The 23,585-nt window shown below is 34.4% G+C and overlaps 2 protein-coding genes across 18 annotated transcripts in view; one reads left to right on the top strand and one right to left on the bottom strand.

Moving 5' to 3' along the window:
* Nucleotides 1-703: 703 nt before the first annotated feature.
* On the top strand, nucleotides 704-12,390 carry LOC105197487 (RNA-binding protein squid). Of its 16 annotated transcripts, none has more exons than XM_039446346.1 (11): nucleotides 712-1,012; nucleotides 3,722-3,815; nucleotides 5,125-5,160; nucleotides 5,598-5,638; nucleotides 5,874-6,001; nucleotides 6,233-6,379; nucleotides 6,598-6,729; nucleotides 6,967-7,174; nucleotides 9,587-9,658; nucleotides 10,731-10,848; nucleotides 11,383-12,390. In XM_039446346.1, the coding sequence occupies exons 1-10, from the start codon at nucleotides 946-948 to the stop codon at nucleotides 10,793-10,795; spliced, it is 990 nt and encodes a 329-aa protein (XP_039302280.1). In that variant the 5' UTR covers nucleotides 712-945; the 3' UTR covers nucleotides 10,796-10,848; nucleotides 11,383-12,390. The 16 variants fall into 16 exon arrangements, with proteins under 16 accessions (XP_011162179.1, XP_011162184.1, XP_039302276.1 ...); XM_039446345.1 differs by having other exon boundaries at nucleotides 6,967-7,180; XM_039446341.1 differs by having other exon boundaries at nucleotides 6,967-7,222.
* Nucleotides 12,391-17,648: 5,258 nt separating this feature from the next.
* LOC105197486 (gastrin/cholecystokinin type B receptor) overlaps nucleotides 17,649-23,585 on the bottom strand; it is a 101,645-nt gene continuing 95,708 nt past the window's right edge. For both annotated transcript variants that reach the window (XR_850821.3, XM_011163875.3), the window contains one exon: nucleotides 17,649-20,866. Coding sequence is in view for 1 of the 2 variants with exons in the window: in XM_011163875.3 (XP_011162177.1) it covers nucleotides 20,857-20,866 (10 nt within the window). In the remaining variant the exon portion in view is untranslated. The remainder of the gene's footprint in view (nucleotides 20,867-23,585) is intronic.

Below are 23,585 nucleotides of genomic sequence, written 5' to 3'. Positions count from 1 at the left end.
ATACTTTTGAAAATAAGTGCAATTTGTTTATAGATTTCGTTAATTATAAGTTACTTTTATGAAATAAACTCAATTTAAAATAATTTTACTAATTTTATAGATGTTAAAAAATCTCAAGAAACAAATTCATTTTTTTTTAATTCTGCTAATTAGATCTTACAGTTTAAAAAATTGTTTAATTCCACAACTTAGAAAAAGTAATAAAATGAATGTTAAGATAATAACTGAAACACCAACTATTATATAAAAAGTGAATGAATAAATTGGTGATTTATCTATGATTATCTCTGATTCATCGTGTGTTGCGTTTAGTGCAACGTACGATTCAACAACAAAATTTGCAATAGTCGAAACAAAAGGTGTGTGTTTCGAGCCAAATAAAATTCCCATAGAATAACGGTCTCCCTTTTTTTTTTACATTCATGAATGAAACTCATTCAGCGAGTGCTCAATGAAGCCACTCGCATTCTCATCCATTCCAACAAACGATCGAAGAACCTACTTCTCACTTCTGCTAAAAAATGTCGTTTCGCATCTAGACGTGGCGAGATTTGCACGAGATAGTCGCGATCTCAATGGGTCGCGTCACAACGAGTCGCCGGGTGCCGCGGGCACGTCGCACAGACCTGAGCGGCGCCACACGATTGGTCGAAAGTCGGCAAGTCCCGTGATGCTTTGCGCGGAGAATCGCAAGCCGGGTAGAGGATCTCCGGGCTGCGCACAACGCCGCACTTCCTTCTCCATTTGGCAGCCAAGCGACACGCAGCGGCATACGGAGCGGATAGACGATCGCTTTTAGTAGCTTTGTGCTCGGCAGTGTACCGGTGGTGTGTTGCGAATTGCGCTGTAATCTACTACGCGAATAGCATCGATAAAGCGCGATGGCCGATCAGGAGAATAAGGATTTCAGCGACGATATCGCGGAGCAGAACTTCGCAGAGCAGAATGGCGAGGCCGAGAACAACGGCGATAACAGCATCGCGGATAACAATCAGGAGTCACAGGAAGACAGGTAATTCTCACTCCCTCGCGGTCTTTGTTTGCTCGCTTCGTGCCGCGGCTCGTCGATTGTCCCGGTTGCGCGATCGCATCGTACTTCAGGCGCGTTGTAAGCTCCCCGGCGATCGCGCGATTCGGCGATAACTTCGCGACGCGGCCGTGAGCGCGCGCGCGGGCGGACGGGCGGGCATGCAGGCACGCGTCTCTCACAAAATGGCGAAGGCGTGCGGTCCGCCGCGGAACGACGTAATCCGTTCGCATCGACGTGACGACGAATGCCCACGCTTCGACGACACGGGCTCGTCGCTTCTCCGTGGCGCGCCGCGCACGCGAACACCCGTCTATCGGTGATTCTCGTTCGCGATTAGGGCCTATTGACAAAAGACGCCGGCGGTAACAATGGCGGTGTAAGAACGGAGTGGAGGCGCCGGCCGCTGGTCCGGAAAGGGCGCGCCCAAGGCATCGTGAGAAAAAGAGACGATAAAGATGGATAGAAACTACGAGAATTCGCGTGAGGAATTAACTAATAAGTTGGCGCTAATTGGCCTTTGAGATTAACTTATTTGTACGAGGGCGCGTCTATATGATGCCGGTTTTACCCCCTCCCCTTCTTTTCTCTTAATGACGAACCGGCAGAACGTTCGAGAGATATCGCATGCGGCGTCCGTGCCGCGTGAAGCGTGAAGAAGCGGATTTGCGCGCGCTTCTCTGTCTGGGCGCGCTCGCCACTTCCGTTGGCGCGCTCGCCACTTCCGTTACGAACACGTGGAAATCTGTCCCTTGCAGGCGTACAAAAATCAACTATTTGCGGCGTAATGATCAGACAAGCTCAACGGATAAATAAATATACTAAAATTTATTTAAAAAATATTAGTTATTTATAGATTATTAAAAAATAATAGTATATTAAGAAAATAATATATTAAAATAATAGTATATTAAGAAAATAATATATAAAAAAAATAATGATAATATATTAAAAGAAATAAAAATAGAAAGGGTAATGCGCTAAAGCTCCGCTTTGCATAGTGGCGACTTTGTGCAAAATATTGGTGGACCGTTAGTTCTTTCGTCTGCCATTGTCTCGCGCTGCTCTCCTTTCTTTCCCCCCTTTTTCAGCGTAACGGGATCTCGAGCTGGGTGAATTTGACCGGGCACACTGTTTTTTGTCGTCCGGCCCCTGTAGATGAGAACACAGGATACTCGTCTGTGTAAATATTTTGCGGTCTTAATTTTTTCCATCGCCTGTAGTATCCTGTATATCGAAAGGATTTTGCATATTTTTCTCTTTGTTAATTTTTTTTTTTTTTTTAATTTTTATTTTGTTCTTTGTAGTTTTACAGCCTTGGATTTTTGCGAATTTTTTACTAATTCGGGATAATCCTTTTTGCAAGGAAGGGTAAGCATTCAAATAGATTGTTCAAGCATAGATTGTTCAAATTTCAGGATGTAAAGTTCAGGAAGCGGACGTAATCTTCAAATTCTACATTCGTACGTAAATTGCAGAGGTGTGCGAATCAAGGTTTTTTTTTTTTTAATATCCAACCGAGTTTCATTCTTTTGTTCGAATGAAACAGAATCGACAAAATTTTACCTGAATCGAATCGTTTAAATATATTGTTTTCAATTTACAACATAATTATTGCTAAATAGAATTTTAGAATTTTTCTTAGAAGAAAAATAAAAAAACAGATAAAATAGAAAAGATTTCCATGCAAGAGAAAAATAATATTAATTATATGATAATATAGTCATTTTAAATATTTTATAAAATTGTCAGTTGTGATATGTAATATTGCCGAATATGAATTTGGAGATGTGCCCCCTCCCCCCTCCTCCCATCCATAGCTGAAAATAATGTTCAAGGGACATGAGTTTCACGTACGAAGTAACGGAAGTGAAACACCGCCAAACGCCGGCGCTCCACTGTGTCTAGCATACCTATAGTGATCAATCCGAAGAATGAGATATTGCATGCTATATTACGCAAGAGTTAATTTAAGACAGCAGTGTGTTTACGACGAATACAAAGCGTTTGTGTAACTGCAATAGTTTGTAACTTTGTATGTGCTGTTGTTGCGAGGTAATAACATTTGTCTGTTTTTTGAAATTTTTCGTAATTTTGTGTATTAAACTCCTTGTTTTTTCTATCCCTATCTAGTTAATTATAATTATATAGTTGTAAAGAGAAATTGTGGGTTCTGCAGTCGATCAGTTTTTGCGAACGCAACAAGTCTCTTAAGAGCAAAAAATAATAATAATCGTAATGTTTTTATAGAGCCTAAACTTTCAAGTACATTTTTTGGCCAGCCGAGTATCTTCAATCCTTCGTACGTTCATTGCAGCTGTAAATATCTGGTAAACAGTCAATTGATTCACGATTGACAAAATACGTACGCTTACATGTGGGATCGACGTGAACCGAAAAAACCTCTAATGCAGTGTTTTCCGAGTCCGAATTATTGCGAGAAGTCCACATCTCAAGTTCAAGTCCGTCACATTTCGTCATGACACAAGCACTGGAACTCGAATTAATTTCGTCAAATCTATAAGTCTCGCACAGACACACACTTGCCTGCTGGGTCACGCGTAGAGTAATTTCCGAAATGCTGTGTTTGGGCGTGACCAAAGCACACAAAAAAAAAAAATTCATAGGGACAATCCGAAAAAATCCAGTAGGTCGGAACGCCATTAACCCCAGTTTATGTGGCTTGATCTGCAGGTGATCAACAACGGTTTTCACATGGCGGGCGGCTCGCAGGTGGAAAACGTGACCCGACCAGCAACTGTTTACCGGCGAGTGACTGGTGCCAACGGTATTTATCACCAGCCAATAAAATAAAAAGAGTCCAAATATAATAAGTAAATCCAATTATCGTGTTGATGCTGCCAAACAAAAGCAAAAGATCCAAAAACCGAGCTTGCAGCTCGTTGTTAGAATACAGAAACAGAATGAAAATATATATATCAGAAGTTGTGAAGCCATTCTTGCATTACATCGCAATTTATCAATGAGCGTTGTAAAGAAAAGAGAAAGAGAATGAGAGAGAGACAAGCATATATATATATATATTGTATAAAAAAAAACACGTACATATAAATATTATATAAATATAAATAAATATCCCATATAAAAAATATATATATCCATCTATATTATATGCACAAAGATATGTCGATCGAAAGTATCAAGAGTCGTCTGTCATTAAATCGTAATGAAAACAATCTTTTTAGCTTTTCGATATAGAGTTGCAGTTCCTATCCTAGCATATGCTATATATCTTTGGGCCAATCTGCAGTCAGAGTACCACTTGGAAAAATTAAATTCTTGTTTCCCTTAGGCGCAGCAGATAACTGTCAACTGGAGTTGAGTAACTATTGCTCGGGTTCTCACGCAAACGTCGATGAATAGTAACCTTGTTCTCTCAATGCATTGATTTTTACATATATATATTTTTTCCAAGTTTTCTTTTCGATTTTTTTTTTTTTTTTATAACAATTGAACATTCGAATCAAGGTCTCTATGGTGCGAAAAGCTGTTCTTCTCATGGTTCTCATAACTTTTATACAAAGGGCAGATGCATATATCGTAAGCCGTAAGCTATTTTTATCGATTCTCATTTATTCTAGGAATGGTAATCTGTACTCTGTAATTGCTTTGCATTGTAATCGTTATGTTTATCGTTGATGTAAGATTTTTCTAAATTTCGACGACAAATGGGCGAATCTTTAATTAGCCGTAGATTAAATTTATGCGTTTGTTTATATCGTAGATGTAATATTTATATATAGCCTTACAGATGTTTCATTGAATAAAATTTCCCGCCAGTATAAAACTTTTCGATAGTCGATCCAGTGCCCCTTTTGCGAATGACACTACAGGTCTGTTACGTTTCTTGTACATCGTCTGCATTCAATTTTTTTCATACCTTTTAACACTGATTCTAGCCTTTTCAGGGGTCAAGTTCGACACTTCTTTCTTTTTTTCTTTTTTTGTATATTTAAATACTAAATGGAAATCGTGTCGTTTATCAAAAGTCAAGTTTTTTTGCTTCGATCTTAACTTTTTATATTAATTGACGAGAAATTCATCTGGTGAAATAAATTCGTTCCGTTGCTTTGCAGGTCGGTCAGAGCTAGCCAGGATTCTCTGAATGATAGGTATTTTCAAACTTCATTATATTTTTCTTTTTCTTTTTTTTCTTTTTTTTTGAGCATGTCGGTGTTAAGAGAATGAAAGAAAAATTGTGCGCGACGATACAAGACGATAAGAAGTACTCGAATACTCGAGTTGTGTACAGTAACTATGATTATTTCGTAACTTGTAACAGTCACTTGCGAAAGAGGCCCAGATACATTTCCATTACGCTATCTTCTACTATCGTTTTCATTGCAGATAACTTTTTTGCGCGCAGTTGCAGAGATTTGACAATTTGCCAACATCACAAGCCCGAATAGCGATCCCATTTAGATGTTAAACCGTAAAAATTTCTTGCTATAAACACATTCGGTTTCGCAATAGCGATTAAAAAAAGACTTAATACGTCTTTCGTTCGCTTCTATTAGTTTTTAATTTTCTATTTTCCTTCTTTTCGCAGGAAATTATTTGTCGGCGGTTTAAGCTGGGAAACGACAGACAGTAAGTAATGTTTTTTGTAGATTTTCTTCGCAGTCTTACTAAAAACAAAAAAAAGAAAGTAACGAAAAAAATTATCAACGATGAAATTTCTTGAAACGCCGAATTGATGACAATCGTTAATGCGACGATTGTCAATGAAAAGAACTTTACTGAACTTAAATTATTTATTAAAGACGATTACGTATGTACATAACCGTCTTTAAATAGTTCTTACAAAGAACTTGTGCTTTTTTAGAGGAATTGCGAGAACATTTCAGCGCATATGGTGATATTGAAAGCATCAATGTCAAGACAGATCCAAATACTGGACGATCGCGAGGATTCGCTTTCATCGTCTTTGCTAAAGCCGAATCTCTCGATAAGGTATTTAACTTTGTATTTTAGCGCGTATAAAAATAATACAATTTCTACATTGTGATTAATTTTAACAGTTTGTTTACCTTCCACATACATAAAATGATGATATTCAATAGTCAGTTCTGCTACTGAATGCATGTGACGATATTTTTTTCTTTCTGAGATACTTTTACATGCAAATTTTTTTATGAAAATTATCATTACGTCAAAGAATTGAGAGAGAAAAAAATTTTACAGATTATGTCTGCTGGTGATCACGTTATCAACAACAAGAAGGTTGACCCTAAAAAGGCGAAGGCTAGACACGGAAAGATATTTGTCGGTGGGCTTTCGACAGAACTCTCCGATGATGATATCAAGAACTTTTTCTCACAATTTGGAACTGTGAGTATAAAAAAATAAAACGCGAAATAAAAAAAGAAATTAGCAATGATGTAGTTTCTTAGGACACCTTTGGATGACTTTCGTCTTGCAAGTGCATGACGATTGTCAATGTGAAAAGAATTTTTTGCTGAGCTTAAATTTCTTTATCGTTTTTACATAACTTTAAGTATTTAAACAAGCATGCTTATTAATGTGTGACATCTCTGATGATCTTTTAGATTGTTGAGGTGGAAATGCCGTTTGATAAAACCAAAAATCAAAGGAAAGGATTCTGCTTTATCACTTTTGAATCTGAACAAGTTGTAAACGAGCTGTTGAAAACCTCGAAGCAAACTATTAATGGTAAAGAGGTGAGTACATGACTTCATGAAACCGAATGTTATCACGGAGATTCACTAACAGTGTTATATAAAATATATAATACTGTTTACATCCATGAATGATATAATACTTAACAGCCAGTTTTGCTACTGAGTGTACGTGACGAGAAAATTTCTTCTGAATTTTTATAAAAAATTTTTGTAATTATTTAGAAAATTTGCTTTTTCTCCACTAATAGCGACTATTGTATTTTAAATGTTAATCAGGTTGATGTAAAGAAAGCGACGCCCAAACCCGACGGAATGATCAGTATGCGCGGTGGACCCGGCGGCCGCGGCGGCCGTGGCGGTAGAGGTGGCCGAGGTCGAGGTTTCCAAGGCGGATGGCAAGGTGGTTACGGTGGTGGTTATGGTGGTGGCTACAGCCAGGGAGGATATGGCAGTGGCTACGATGGATATGGATACGATTATTACGGTGGGGGTGGGTACGGAGGTTACGGCGGCTACGACTACAGTGGATACGGTAATTTCATTGACTACCGCATTGATTAAAATCTATGGCAGAATCGGCATGTGCTGATCACTGTCGAGATTTTTTCTGCTTTTTTTCTCGTGTGTCTTGTCTTCGGAAAAAGAAGCTACAAGTAAATAATTCAACGGCAGTTTATCCGTTGTTACCGTCCCAGTGTATTCGGTAGACGATCATGACAAATCTTATAGACACCTGAGGAAAATATATGCATATTATGTCTGATTTAATTCCTCCGTCGCTCATCCAAGAGTCGCTTAACTTTTCTCCATTTTTCGTGTTTGTGATTAATATATAGAATATCTTTTTTGTATGTACTAACTTTTTTGGTTTAATTAAGTAAGCTGAAACACAAGTTTATATTGTCTGCTTCGTTAATGTGTTATTCGATAGTAGACAAGAAAGGGAGTGATCAGAAATTTTATGTATGTATTATATTGGGTGTTAAGTTTTAGTACAATATTATATATAGCTATAATGGATATAAATAGGAATTCGAGTACTGGTTTACGGACAAATCTGTATCAATTTTGATCTGGTATTAATGTTTGAAAATACTTAATTTAATAAGTAAATTATAATTTTGTAGATTCTAAAAAAATGATGCCAATTGGATTTAATTGTATTATAGTATCAAACATATATTGTACATATATTTATTAATGATAAATCAATCAATGTAAACCAGTGGCTCAAACTTTCGAATTATGTTCTATCATGTTACGTGATCTACAAATCTGATTATTGAAATTTAAAAGGCTGTATACAGACTGAACATAATCCGAATTATTTACTTTGGATTTATTTCCAAAGCATTGGTTGTTTATTGTACTAATCCCAATTAATGTAATCATTTGTTAAGTATATTTTTTTAAGTCCTATTAACATTTAAATTTTATACATGTAAATGTGCATTTAACGGAATTAACACAAGAAAAAATATAATGTGGGACAACAGATGTGTGTGCTCGATGACAGAAAATGTCATACTTGTATTTTACGATGTTTTGATTTTTAAATAATTGTTTGGAATACTTGAAATCAAATTGAAAAAGAGGGTCACGATATATATATATATATATATATATATATATATATATATATATATTAGAAAATTTTTCATTGCTAATAAGATTACAATTATTTTATATAGAATATCTTTGACATCATGGATTTAATAACTTATTGGCATTTAATATGTTTATTAATTGACGTGAATTGATATATTTCTTTCTCTTTGTCTCATTAAGTTTCATGGACTCGTTGACTTCAAAAAGATCACGCATGTCTGTGTATCATCATTATATTAATACATAAAACTGTAGAAATGAAAAATATTAACCCGTTAACTGTCGCAATTCTTATTTGTGAATCTACGATTTTATTTTTTATACATATAAAAATAATCATTAATTATTGTTTTCATTATTAATTAAAATTTCGCATTTAATGGGTTAAAGCAATACTTTGTAGAATACTATTGTATCCTTTAATTTGATCCTGCTTTTTATATCCTATCATGTTTCTCTCACGCATGACGTTTCTTTCATGTTTCTTTCACATTTCAACTATCATATCACTCGCTATGAAACGCGAAAGCTATTCACACGCTCTTGCGACAGTGACAATGACTATTTTTGTATCTCGTATGATTTCCGAGATTACCTCGCAGGGGCATGTTTTTCTTTTCATCAAGTCATCTTGGATAAAGGATACAAGCGTGACGCGATTGATCTCCTTTTATATTACTTTTCTGTTTCATCTAACTGTAGAATTCCAGAATTTTATAATCCGTTATATGTAAATAAAAATATTATTTTAGTTTTAATTAAATTCTTTAATTCGTTAAAGTGATCACACTATCTTTGTCGAGCTGCAAAATTTTAATTTTGACTATGTGCATATTCTTTTTAATACAGTGACAAGTTATCAGCATGATAAATCCTTTTTTCCCTTTCAATGTAGACTCTAATTACGCGCATGCCATTTCTAAATTCGTATAAAGTAGTCGAAGTATGTTACAATGCTAAAATCAACAACTGCTACACTGGTCAAGGAAAACCTTTGGACAATATAACTGTCTTTTAGTCGTGTAGAATACTAAAACAATGTGTTACAATACGAATAAATTATTTTCAGAATATATTTCATGAACATGACTGTTTGAAAAAACAATTGTCATATTGATCATTGATATTCTATATAAAATAATCGATTTTCATTGATTATCAATATTTTCTGTTTTGAGCGCCACGTGTATAAATTTTTCCTTTTAATGTAGAAAAGGAAATGAACAATCGCTTTACATCGATAACTGATTCTATTGTCTCTTTATACCGTGTGTTCCATGAAATGCAGACGGATATGGATATGGCGGTGGTAATTACGACGGTGGATACAGTGGCGGGCGCGGTGGCGCACGCGGTAAAGGTACGCATAATAGCGTCCTTTCTTTTATATTTTTGTATCTATACATCCCCCATACGTATATCGTGATACATTTAAAATGGCATATATTCCGATTGAATTATCACGCATTTTCTCATACATTAACTGCATTCATCTACCCGTTACACCTCCCTGCGTTACTCGAAATTAAAAGTCTCATTCTTTTTATGTCTGTTCGTTTCTCTGTCCTTTATTCAAATATCTATTTTTTCTGCCTTTATACCATTTTTGTTCTACGAGTGGGTAATGTGTATGTTAACGTTAATGTGTGAAAAAGGAATGAATGTAGTAGGGGAGAAGTTACTATCTTCAAAAATTATAATAATTTACATGGATCGTGCCAAAGAAAATCGAATTATATACATTTAATGTATATATTTCGAAAGCAAATTATAACGTGCTGTACAGTTATGTATCATGATGCTGCAAATTATTATATTATCTGAGATCGTCTATTTTTACCATTTAATTTTTATTTTTTTTAAATGTCCATAGAGTCATTAAATTTTATTTTAAAATATAATATTACTATGATCACATCACACAACACAATTCTGTTATGAAGTAGTACGTACTTTGATTAAAACTTTGGGTATTCCTAAAAACTTCTCCCTTTATATGCAAGATACAGCGATTATATGTTAGTTTTTTTGTTTTTTTTTCATAAATTAATGGAAACAGAACCGTCTAACAAAATCACATTCAATGGAATGTTATCCTATATTTACCCTATATTGATAGCTCTAGAAATATCGAAGATGGGGAAAGTATAAATTAGACAGCCTGCAGCTTACTACCTTAGCCTGTAGCCTCTACATTGATATACTATAGCTTTCTCTCTCACATCTTATTTATATATCTACTGTTATTTTTCTAAATAATTATTTGCGCGAATTGACATTTCTTTCTGTACCGTTTCTATACATACAGTTTTTATGTACAGTTTCTATACGTATACGTTAGCTTAGTCTCTTGTAAAGATAAACGAAGTGATGTATGCTGAGCTGAGCGGGAGACGAATAGACTAACAGCGCGCTATGTGGGTATGTTTCAGGAGGTTCAGGCTACGGTGGCAAGCAAAGGGGTGGTCGTCAGAACCAGAGGCACCAACCCTATTAATAAAGGAACCCTCCTTATTTATGACCGCAATGCAATTCGCATTGTAACTGCCGGTGAGTCGCTGTCCAATCTCCTAATGCTTTCACCACTGCACTAAATCACCCAAAGGTTTTATGAAAGCAATGATTTTGTATTAGAAACAATAATGCACAAATTTTCGTTGAATTGTGTGTGTATTTTTAACAAAAATTTAAAATCTTGATTTTAAATAAACTAAGATATACAAATTTTTAGAAGTTTATTCATGAACAATTATTTATTTTCAATTACGAGTGCAGTTTCTTGAGTTTCTGAGAAGAACCAAAAATGTCATATTTTCCTTTTATAATCCTCCACTCGCAATTTATAATGTCGGATTAATATCTTACATTTTGCATGTGTATCGTAAAATTTTATGCGTTACTCTTATGTGTGGATCATCACTTTCCATTTCTGCTGCTATTTCTATTTCAAGTTATGTTTCATTCATTACGCTTTCATTCATGTTTAATTTACTATGGTTTATTAACAAAATTAATTTGTGTGATTTAAGGCAATATGTAACATGAGTAATTAAAAGATTAAATTGTTTCTTTTTTTCTTTTCAGGTTTCGCAAGCCGCGGTTTCCGTTCACAATCACAATATTACAACTCGTCCAATCATTCCATACATTCATCAACATCGGCCGATAATAAAAAAAACAGGACTCGAGTAGCATGAAAATTTACAGAAACAGTTCCAATAACATTTTGTTAATTTTGTTTTTGTATATACATATACGCGCTTGCTTTTTTTTTCAATACACAAAAGATTTGCGTGCGCACACGCATTGTATATCGTAATTTCTTATTATAATAGATTATTTTAATTTTTTTTATGAAGTCACACGGCGGCAAGAGAATCATGTAAGCGGTCAATATGCTTTTTACATAGCATGCAAAAAAAGACGAGAAAAAATAGAAAAAAACCACATGCTTATAATGACCGTGTGAATTAATATAAAAGGATTCTTCCTTACTAGTAAGATATAGGATTAAATAAATTCGTTTTGTGTACATAATATATACATTTATTCTCATATATTCTCATATATACATTTGTAGTTTTGCTCTGACCTCCTATATGGCAATTTTTTTCTTTTTAATACCACGACATGTACACAAGAATTATGGCTGAACAGTGTAGAGATCATCATTTATACAGTAGATTTGAATAAAAGACTGACACACAAAAAGGATTAATTGGACTTATTAATAAAACTGATGCTCTCGTAACCGATCCCGTTATAGCATACGCGTGTGTAAAAACCGTCAGCTAAGCTTGCAAACTGACAGTATACTTGGCGTGCGCTACGATAGGATTCTCGTTTGATCATAGAGAACAGCGCTTGTACATTATAATTGTATATCGACAAATTCATTCTAACATGACGAAGATTATCACAAAATTTTTAAAGTACAACAGACGATATTGTATTGATAATACAATATTGAGATTATTGTATTTTCATCCAAGTACTGTTCTGGATTTTGTGTCACAGAAGTATTACATTTAAAGGGATGGTCTTATGTTAGCGATTTATTTAAAATAAATTATGTTTATATATATACATCAATTGGTATTCTTTAATTGCACCATTAATAACCAATTATTCCACAAATCCTGCAATTTCTCTTTTATCTAAAACGAAATTTAGAACGTTCTTACGAAAATTTGTGCAACTAGAAAAGATGGCTGTACATTTCTTTTGGAAAAATATTATTAAGTTGAAAAGTGACAAACGTGATCGCATTTGATTTAAATGTAGTTTGCTAAAAGTTATTCAAATTTCATCCATGTAATTATATCTATTTTGGCAATTTATTCATAAACTAGATGTCTAGTGAAAGCATATTTGAATAATAGTTTGACACAGATGATTCAAAAGATAATGCGTTAGTTTGTATAAAATTGTTATTTAGCTAATAATAAATATATCTATTTTGCCTTCAATGGATATAAAGAACAGTTATTACTTTTTCTTTGCTTTGAATACGACTTTTCAAAAGAGAGTTTCAAGTTACAAGAAGCATTCCAATAAATTCTCTAATTTCCATTTGTTGGAAAACGTATATTCGATCCGCGGAAGAGCGGAAGCTGGTAAGTGATTGAAACACGAGAAGGCGTCATTGAGATCACTATCTTGGAGATTAACGAGCTGGAGCTACAAGCTCTCTAATTAGTAGCGCTACTAATCTCATCTACCTAAGATTAGTCTATTCCCCACTTAACGTTCTCGCGTTGATGACAATTGCACCTTAACTAAATTTATTTGACTACTTTAACTGATTGCATGAACTAATTTTGCAATTTTCTTCAATAATATCAGAACTTAATCTGTCATTTTATTACCCCTGTATGCCCGGGAGATGCGAACACGTAACGTGTATGGATTCAAAATTAAACATCAATATTTCTCAATTTTAATCACAAACTGCCGCGCTGCTCTTTTGCATTTTCATTCAAAGCGTTTCGAGAAAAATTGTAAAGAGAACAACAATAAATTGCAGCTCGTAAATTGTACGTAGCTAAAGATCGCTATAGAATTCCATTTTGGTAAAGTTACTCGAGGGAGACAAAGTGTTTCGTCGAATCCAACGAGACATAAAGTTTCATCAATTTAGTTCGAAGCAAGAGAAGTGCATTACATTCGTCGCTAACAGTACCTGTGCCTGTACTTTTGTCTGGCACTTACCGTCAACTCGGAGAGACATCCAGTTAATCGGATTCTTATACTTAAGGTTGGAGACACATAGTAAAAGAGAACATAGAAACTTCAGCAGTGAGAAAATAAACTTAAAAAGACAAATAGCTCGAAGATAAAAAAGATTTACCGCGTTTAAATTCGTGTTTTATATCGATTCTTTATACCTTGATTTCTCGTGAGATCTTTTATTATAATAGTAAAAAATATTTGTTTCATTAATAAACGTATTTATGCAAATTTAATTAACTTGAATTTTTCGAATCTTATATTGTTCTTGGCGAAATTTTTGTGACAATTGTGCTCATAGAAATCAAAAGGCAAGAGAAGCGACAAATAAGATGCGAAATATTTGCAACATCACTTTGATATTAAAAATATTGCAAGAAAGCGTATCTCTCGGAATTGAAAGGTACGACTTTATTTAAAATGCGCTGATCTTTTCAACGCATATAATTAATGTAAAAACACGAGTAATTTGTCTCGACACGTAAACACTCTATCGATCCGAAATGGATTTTCGATACGTTATCGCGTTACGTATTAACGTCGAATTTAATTTTAGTCTACATTGATTTTCACCGACCGGATCCCTTGAGATTTCACGCCACACGCTCGTTCAAGATTTCGTAATCGGTCCAACAAGTCAACAGTAACTTCTGGTCACTATCCGGTAATGCGATAGCCTGGTTTTACAGTACACAATTCTCGGTTGCGGTACGACGGCTACCTCGCACTTTGTGACAAAGCCACCCCATCAAATGTCGAATGTCGCGCGCAGAATCCGTCACGCAGGGGTGGAAATGCAATTAATCTTTGGTAAAGTACGTAGCACGGATTAACCCTTCGACTTCATTACAACTTCAGCTTATAAGTTGATACGTATTTATTTTTTTATAACTCTCTTCAATGTAAAAAGTCATCCCTTGATTACTTGAGAACTAAAAGAAAATATACAAATTTATCTATTTTAAAAAAAAAAAGTTTAATTGTGTAATAAAAAAAGAGATTTACACTCTCTACATTGAAATCAGTGTATTATTCACTGATTTGCAGTGCTGTTAAACTGATTATCAGTGATTATTCATCAAGGTTATCCGTTCATACATAAAATATAAATAATCTACATTACGCGTGAACTATACAGACTACGCAAATTATGTATAAAGTATCATCTATGTAAACTATAACTTGTGTACAGAAGTTGAAATTGATATGTAATATAATGAAAACTTGATAAATCATTGCCATTAACTTTTTAATTCTTAAATAAATTTATTGTATATTTATATAATATTTTTATTATCAATATATTAAAATCAGATATATCAACAATTTTAAAACTTAATTACTTTTTTTGTATTGTGCTTAGTGTTATCTAATTGACAATAGTTTACATATTTCATATGTTTGCATTGTCTACATGAAAAAAATTCATGTAAACATCACGTATTGTTTACGTAAAAAATCCGTATAGACGTAATCTTGTCTTGAAATATACGGCAGTAAATTATAATTGAAAGAAAATATTCCATATGTCACTGATTGATATAGTTACAAATATAGTAAGAGTTTACTGGTTCCCCGATTTAGAGAATATAGATAGCTTGTATTAGTTCTTGTAATTTTGTCTAATAATTTGTGGGTTTTCAGAATCGTCTAATCGATCTATTACTGAAACTCTTACAGTGGAAAGAAAAAACTTACTAAATTTTCATAAATATTTGAATAGTTACAATAAAATGTTTACTGCATATAAATGTATGTATGTTTTTCCTAAATTACAAGCCAACTGTCTTGTTCGCTAAAGCCGTTCTTCTTTGTTCTTCAACTTGTTCCCTCGCGTGCTTTCATCCCTCCTGCCATCGTTTTCCCTCGAGTGGACGTTTCGATGTCTCCTTGCAACACGATATGATTAGGATTGCACGACTTTACTTCGTTCGCCCTGTGAGTTAGCTACATCACTTACTTTTTCCGGCTCCGGTCACGTCGCCGGACCATATTTCAGGCAGCTTCTTGTCCGCCGCGCCGGCAGCGGTGGTCACGCGAGATTTCCACGTTTACCCCAAATAACGCGTCATCGACCTCTTTCACTCCGCCGCCCGCTGAAATCGCGTTCTCTCCGTCCCGTCCGCGGGGTATCGAGTTCTCGCCGCAACTGGTTCCCGGCCATTTACGTCCCTATTGTTGACATCCGTTTCGTGCTCCGTTTGCTTTGCGACGGAATCCCGCGCGGTAATTTATACGGTCTGTATACTTAGTGTGCTTTTATTCCGAAATACCGTGTGTATTATCGCAACAAACGACCGAGTGTGTCACTTTAGGCTTTCTCTCTCTCTCTCTTTCTCTCTCTCTCTCTTTCACTCTCTCATCGTCGGATCTCCACAGTATCAGCTTTTCGGCACGGCATAATTAAGTGGTAACCGACAAGCGGAGCATGCAAACACGATACGAAACATGAATAATCATAACGTAAATCCTTCCCCCCTCGTCTGTTTGATTGCCTCGTCATAGATAACGCAAGATGCGACGGTTATCGCCTAATAAATTCCACGCATAAATCCAGCTTAATTAATTATAAACGTGCTGAATATTTGGAGCAACGTGAGCGCCCGATTGACCGGCCGTCCCTATTGTCCGCATAACTCGACGTGACATAGTTAAATATTCATAATTGACAACTATGTAACCGGAAACTATGCGCAACAACCGACAATTAAGGGCGTTTTGTGCACCAGCCGGTTTCGTAAAATTTCAAAATCAGATCCTAAATCTGTACGTCTCTTAATCCTTACAATAAAATGTAAAAAAGAGACATCTTGTCCACGTAAACTTGAATATCGAGTCTGACTGCTTTTTTTCGTCTAAAATTAAAGGTTAAAAAAATTTTTTTTTTAATTCATAAACATACTTTTAAGTTTCCAAAATAAATGTCTGTATTAAAAAAAAAAAATGTAGTTTAATGTGATATTTAAAAAGAAATGTAATTTAATTGCCTTCGAAATTTCAAGAAACTTCCTTAGAGTGAAATTGATCGGACACAAAATACCCACGTTTGTAGAGTAAGGGTTAATAAAAGAGTAAAAGACGGGAAATTCGAGACAGAGATGGAAATGATTGTTCTGCAATTATTTAATTACTTACTCGCTGCCATCTAGATAGTATCATGCTAGGAGAAGGTTAACTAGTACGCATTTGAACATTTAAAGCCATTTACAACATCGTGATCTAACATAGGATTGTACAATTTGTACTCGTTATTACTAAAGTTAACCTGCTCGTCGAGTATTTATACAGCGAAGAGTTTATATTTTCCACGACGCTGTCATAAGTACGCGTCGTGGAAAATATAAACTTTCCGCTGTATAGATTCAATTAATTTAATTATCGTACGCGTACGAAGATCGATCTTTCATCACCAAGGCTCTCACGCTCAACGTTAAAAATATTTTTTTTTCTTTTTTTTTCATTTGGAGAATCTGTTTGAAATTAAGAAAATCGAAAAGAGGCATACTTAGATGATAATTCCGCAAAGTCATCGTTATAAAAAAAAGTTTACTTATGTTATAAGATGATCATGTAAAAAAGCACGCGTACTTAAATTCGCGAAACAAATTGCTACGAGTCGCGATTATCATTAGTGAAAACATCGAGGCCTGATGTATTATATATAAATAAAAAGATTATTATTATTATATTAAATATTATAAAAATGTAAAATTATAAATTATACAATGCATTCAAAAATAAGATTATATTGCAACAAACTTAAATTTATTTTCGAATTTCTTTCAAACTTTGATTGGACTTTTTTACAATTAAATCAAGAGTTACGTTAGCATAAATAATAAAATTATTATTATTGTATTAAAATACAGGATTATAAATTATGCAATGCATTGTAAAATGGAATTACATTGCAACTTCGAACATTAAACTAGATTTTTTCGTAACTAAATAAAGAGTTACATTACTCAAATAATATTAGTAATACTATAAATTAAATGTTAAGTATAGTAATACTATAAATAAAATGCTTCTGCTTTTTAAATTCCCTCCAACTGTATTAAGAAATATTTTTAATCTTGCGATTAATTGCAATTCTTGGCGGATGAAAGTTCATGCTAATACTTTACATATATCTTTATTGTTGTTTATTGACAGATAAACTGGTCATCATATCGTTATTGTCATTGATACAAAACAATAACGATATGATGACTAGTTTATCTTCAATTATCTTAATAATCCTAATACAATACAGCAGGTATCTTAATAAGCCTAAAGTATGAAGTTGCCATTTAATACCGTTGTTCTTCGATGATTCCGACAATTAAATTATCTCTACTTTGTTAATTCAGTCTGTTAAACGATTTGATAAAAAAATATGTCTTTGCTGCATGCGTTTAACGAAAGGAAGACGGCGTTACAATAGAAATTATAAGTGATATCACAATTAATTCTTCGAATAAAAATGTCGAAAAAAATCTCAATGCCCAAAAATTGTACCTTTGCATATAATATGTAATTATTTTAAAGCTCTCTTACCGGCACCTATTTAAATAAAGTATGTGCGATTCTCTGTGTTTGCATGGAAAGGATGAGAATCACACATACTTTATTTAAATATGCGTGATTCTCATTCTTTCATACAAACACACAGATGCAAGCTGTGACAGAAGCCGTTACACAAATGGCGCAAATGATTCTAATTTTATACAATACGATTGTATACTAACAAGTGTCGTGGACTAGTCGCGCGTAGTTTGATATCTCTCTCGCGTTAACATCTCTTCTTTTTTCACACATCAACTCAAAACTTCTACGCTATTCTTACGACACTTGACGATATTCTCGTCGACAAGCACAGAATCATTAAAATCACGTGACAATACGTTCGTTAAGTCTAAACAATATTTATTCACTTATTTACGTATCATCTATGGATTGATTAGCGACTTGGTTTCCCCAGTTTTTTTTCTTTTTAACGAAATAACTTACTTATCGAAAGCCCGTCTGCGTTTGCCGTCAGACGGACCTTCCGCTTAGTTGTATATTAAAGTCTTTTACAATAGCCAGTATTGTTATATTATATTATTCTATTATTAACATTATTATTAATTATATTGTAATATATTGGACATAATTACATTATCTATTAAGCCTTAACCGCTCTAATGGAGTATTATAATAATACCCCATGTACTATTTGACTTTAATGAAAGCCTATTTCACTAGAGCGGTTAAGGGTTAATACTATTATCGCTAATAATAGAGATAATACCTCTATTCTTAATAATAGTAGATAACAATATGTTAATGATCATAGACAAAATTATAATCTGATATTTAGTATTTTAATTAGATCGAAAAGCGTGAGCGGATGAAAAAAGAGAAAATGCAATATCCTCCTGAGCAACAAACCGAGATTACTCATCTAAAGTTCGCGCCCACCATCTGCCGGGTATAATTAATATATCTAATTAATCTAGCTACAATTATAATGAGATTACGTTTCCAGCACGTGGCACAGAGCTTCAAACACGATGTGTTACTTATAATCAAATATGGCCTCCCAGGATTAATTAATTCCAAGGTCGTGGCGTAAAACTATTTGGGTATAATTATTTGTGACGTCAAGAAAATTACATGTATATACAAATATATGTGTGTGACATCTGAATATCCAGTGGTTTCATTACATCCTCTTACCGCAAAATTACTCGCCGTGAGAAATATTCGCCGACACAAAATATTGTATTTCGCAAATGTTTCAAAAACCAAAGGACAACTGTGTGTTATTTGCGGCGCGATATAACGTATCTTCTTGTTATGTACAGCTTTGAAACATTTGCTCTGAGCATTCGTCGAAATGATTTTTCCACAAAATCGGCGCTCTTTGGTCCGTACATCCACGACGCAACATTTACCGACAAACATCGAATTTTACATTTTTTTTTTTTCTTTGGTCAACACGAAAACGACATCTAGGCGCAAATACTGAATGAGAATCAGACCGTAGCGGCTAAACTGTCCAGTCTCGAATTTTGCTGAGAGGTAGTAAGCACTATACGAAGGAGAGCAAACTCTCGAGATCGGACAGAACTTGCGCTACACTATAGGTAGAAAATAAGAAGGAAATACATTCTCGCTGTCTAGCGCTGTTGAACAAGACGGCGGGAGTACCTTTTTATCTTTTATATTATTTTTACGTAATTCTCGAACAATTCTCCGCGGGATTAAAGAGATTCACATATTTAAAGATTTAACATCCTGATAAGCGCTACAATGTTCCTAGAATATTATACAAATATTATTAAAAATTCAAACAATAATGCGAGATTATAATACTTTTTAATGTTATATTAATGTTATATGTCGGCTTTATATAAATTCGTAGCACATTATTTCCGCGAAACGAAAATTATGAAAACATTCTACGAATATTGTTTTCAAAAATCAATGTGAATTATTGTGTAAATGTTATGAAATATTTATAAACTTCATAATTATTGCATTTACACAAAAATTATAATATTCCCAATAATTTAAAATATTGAAGTAAATATAATATTTACTTCTCACGTGATAGTCTGGTCATCTAATATTCGTATATTATCAAGAACGAACATATAACCACTTTTTATTAATATTAAATAACATCATAGCGCTTGTAGGGGTGGGACATCTCGACACTGGAAAAATTTTTCGAGCGAACGTCCGGTCCGTCACTCACGATTCCGCGTCGAGTAATTTCATCGGCGCGTCCATCTCGACGAGATATCTCGGCGGGATTTTGTAAATCGATCGATTTCAAGCTTATACGGCGTGTATTTATGACCCAATATGTGGCCGCCGTGGGAGTCCGCGTTGCCCACTCGCTTGACCTTTATCCGCCCACCTAACGCGAGCTTTAACCGTACATTAAACATCCAATTGTGCGAGTGTCCAATTAATCAACCCGTATAATCCAACCCGAATGTCCCAATTATCCCGCCCACGGGACGAGTGAGCGATAACGCTGTCGTTACAAGGTGCGAGGATGGTGGGTAGATCATGAGGACCGACAACTTTACTTACACTCTGGGCAGCCCAGCGGGTAGTTTCGGCCCGCCAGTCAATTCACGCAAAGTTCTGTCACTTTGCGCTCGATCGGCTCCTCGAAACGGCCACTGTCCGTTCGTAGGCGACTGCTTCGAGGAGCGGATCGAACGAAGGATCGTGACGGTGGCAGCATGGCATGTCTCACCTCCCGTATCGTGTGACGCGAATAAACTCGGAAGTGTCCTATCCAACGGAGACCTCCCCCGACGGTCTGGTCCGGGGATGAAGGAAGAATCAGGTCCATCTAGAAACAAACGGAAGACGGCGGATAAAGAGAAAGAGAGCGAGGAAGAGAGAGAGGATGGGGGAGGAAAGATGAGACACGTGGCCATGGAATTTCATTATCTGGCAGAGTTTGAAGAGAGAAAGAGAGAGAAAGAGTGAGTCGCGTGAGATGTTCTGAAGAGGATTACATCTGAACGAGTAAATCTGGCCGACTGAGAACGCGGTGCAGTCGTCCGAACACAAAGCGTGCTCGAAAAGCAAATGACTCGCAGATTAACTCCTGCCCCAAGGCAATCTCCTTTTTATCGTTCAATCCTTCTCCCCCTCCTTACCCGCCATCTCCCTCGATACTTGCGATAAGAAAAGGTTTTTTAACGACCAAAAGTAAGAAGTTACATAAAAATTTGTCCCAATTAAAAAATCTTTTACAATAATTAATTTCTTTCAAGGAATTAATTCCCTTTTAATTCCCCAATTAATCCACCTCGCTTCGAGTTTCGGTATTCGTACTTTTACATTTCTCCGGATAAACGATCGAATCGTTTATAATTAATTGAGAATAATATGAATCTTTTTGTACCCATATAAAAGTGCATTATTATTTAATTTCCGCAAGCAATTAAGCGGTACGTAATTTTTGTAGATTTTAAATTCCCGTCGTCGTAACAGTTTATAATAATGCAATAAACTATTTTTGAAATAAAACATTCTCACGAAAGTTCCACAATAGTTCGTAACCTCGCAATACTTGAAATATTATCATTAATATTTTCGATGAGATACGAAGTATTGCGAGGTTGCGAACTATTGCGGAACTTTCTCATCGATATGGGCAAGTCTGAAAGGATCTGCGACGTCTTGCAATCATTTCTACTAGCTCCGTACTTTTCTCCAGGGAATTATGAGATAACTTACATTACGTGTCACAAATCTTCAAAGAGTTGAATGTCACCGCGCTTGAAAAGTTCGTTTCGAAATGTACAACGCTATATCCCTCACATATATTATATTTTACAATATTGCGTCATATTAATGCGTTGAATGATTTGCGACAATGTAACATTTTAGGAGACGTAATTCCGGAGCTACAAATAACTCTGCATAGTAAAAAGGATAAATAAGTTTTATATTCATCAATTCAATACGTGCTTTTAAAAAGTATATTTTTACTCAGGGGATATAAAACACGCAATTTTATGAATAAACTGACATTTTCAAATATAACGATAAAATATTTGCTATGTTTGAACATTCATATTCATCGAGAAATATGCAAATAATCCGCTCTGCTTTTATTCATTATAATTATTAATGTAAGCTACAAAATAAGTAGAAATTAACATCTCGATTAATTTCAGTTATCGAATAATTTTATTATCAAATTATGAAATAACCAAAATATTATTTCAAATTTTACAATCGACGGCATAACGAGAGAAGATGCGTGAAATGCGTTATCTTTCTGGATTATAAATCTTACAATTTTCTAATTTTTATTATTACAAATTTCGATAATGATTAAAAATTAAAGTTTAATGAAGTCATCATATCCTCTTGCGATAAAGAAAAAAACATTTCGTTAGCTAAATTAAACTCACTAAATCTATTGAATGCTGTTTATAATGTAAAATTGTTTTATCTAAATATTTTTGAAAAAGATTTAGCGTATAACATGCCTGAATCTTCATTGTTGTAAATCTCGCGATATTTACTATTTTGTCAGAGGATATATCATTTCCGGACACGCGTAAAAAGACCGAGATTTAATTCATTTAGATTTAAATGCAACTATTGTTTTCAATACGTTTATAAAAGTTTCATATCCGTAGCGAACGTTCGAAAATAGATTACGGACACGTATACAACACGACAATAGATTTTATCGTATGACTAGATTGAGGAACATCATTCCGATTGTTTTTGCAGATTTATTTGCGCTACTATATGAAAACCGATCAGTTTCGGTTCCCGCCATTAAATTGGTGAATTGCGGTTGTTTGCAATTTACAAATATATCTTTCGATCACGGGGACGTCGCGACGCAAAATTGAAAAGTCGAACAAAAAAAAAAAATATTGTGTTTTTCTCATGCGTTAATAAAATCAAATGTTAAACAAATTTACAAAATGGATGATACTGAAGTGAGCAAGGTTATTAAAATTAGATATAAAGTTGGATGCTTGATCGTTGCTTTGTGCACTGAGAAGCGTGCGAAATGAGTAAGTTGACAAATATATTATCGGCTTCGTTAAGTTTATATTGTAAATATTAAAAAATATTTAAAACAGTGATCTCTCCACATATATAAAGTTAAAATATAAAGTAAGTCCAATTCTCACAAGCAGTTATTTAAGTTATTAAAGACATAAAATATATTATAAAGACACATTACATTATGTAAGCAATGTTATATAATTTGTTTAATATATACAGGGTGTACTGAAATTTGCAAATTAAAATACTACAGCAAGAAAATTCTCAAAAAATTAAATAAAATATTATAATATTATAGCTATTTATAAATTTTTATTTCAAGCAGTTTTTATGAAATATAAGAGCTTAAAGCTAATCAATCAGATTACGGTCACCCGTCAGGCGGTCACTAATACAATGCCGCACTACTCACGTCAGCTTTAAGCTCTTGAAAAACTACTGCTTGAAACAAAAATTTACAAACAACTATTTTATTTAATCTTTCAAAAATTTTCTTGATATAGTATTTCGCGACTTTCGGGACA

Source organism: Solenopsis invicta, chromosome 2 (genome assembly GCF_016802725.1).
Source record: "Solenopsis invicta isolate M01_SB chromosome 2, UNIL_Sinv_3.0, whole genome shotgun sequence".
NCBI classification, from domain to species: Eukaryota; Metazoa; Arthropoda; class Insecta; order Hymenoptera; family Formicidae; genus Solenopsis; species Solenopsis invicta.
This window is presented reverse-complemented; position numbering and strand designations above follow the sequence as displayed.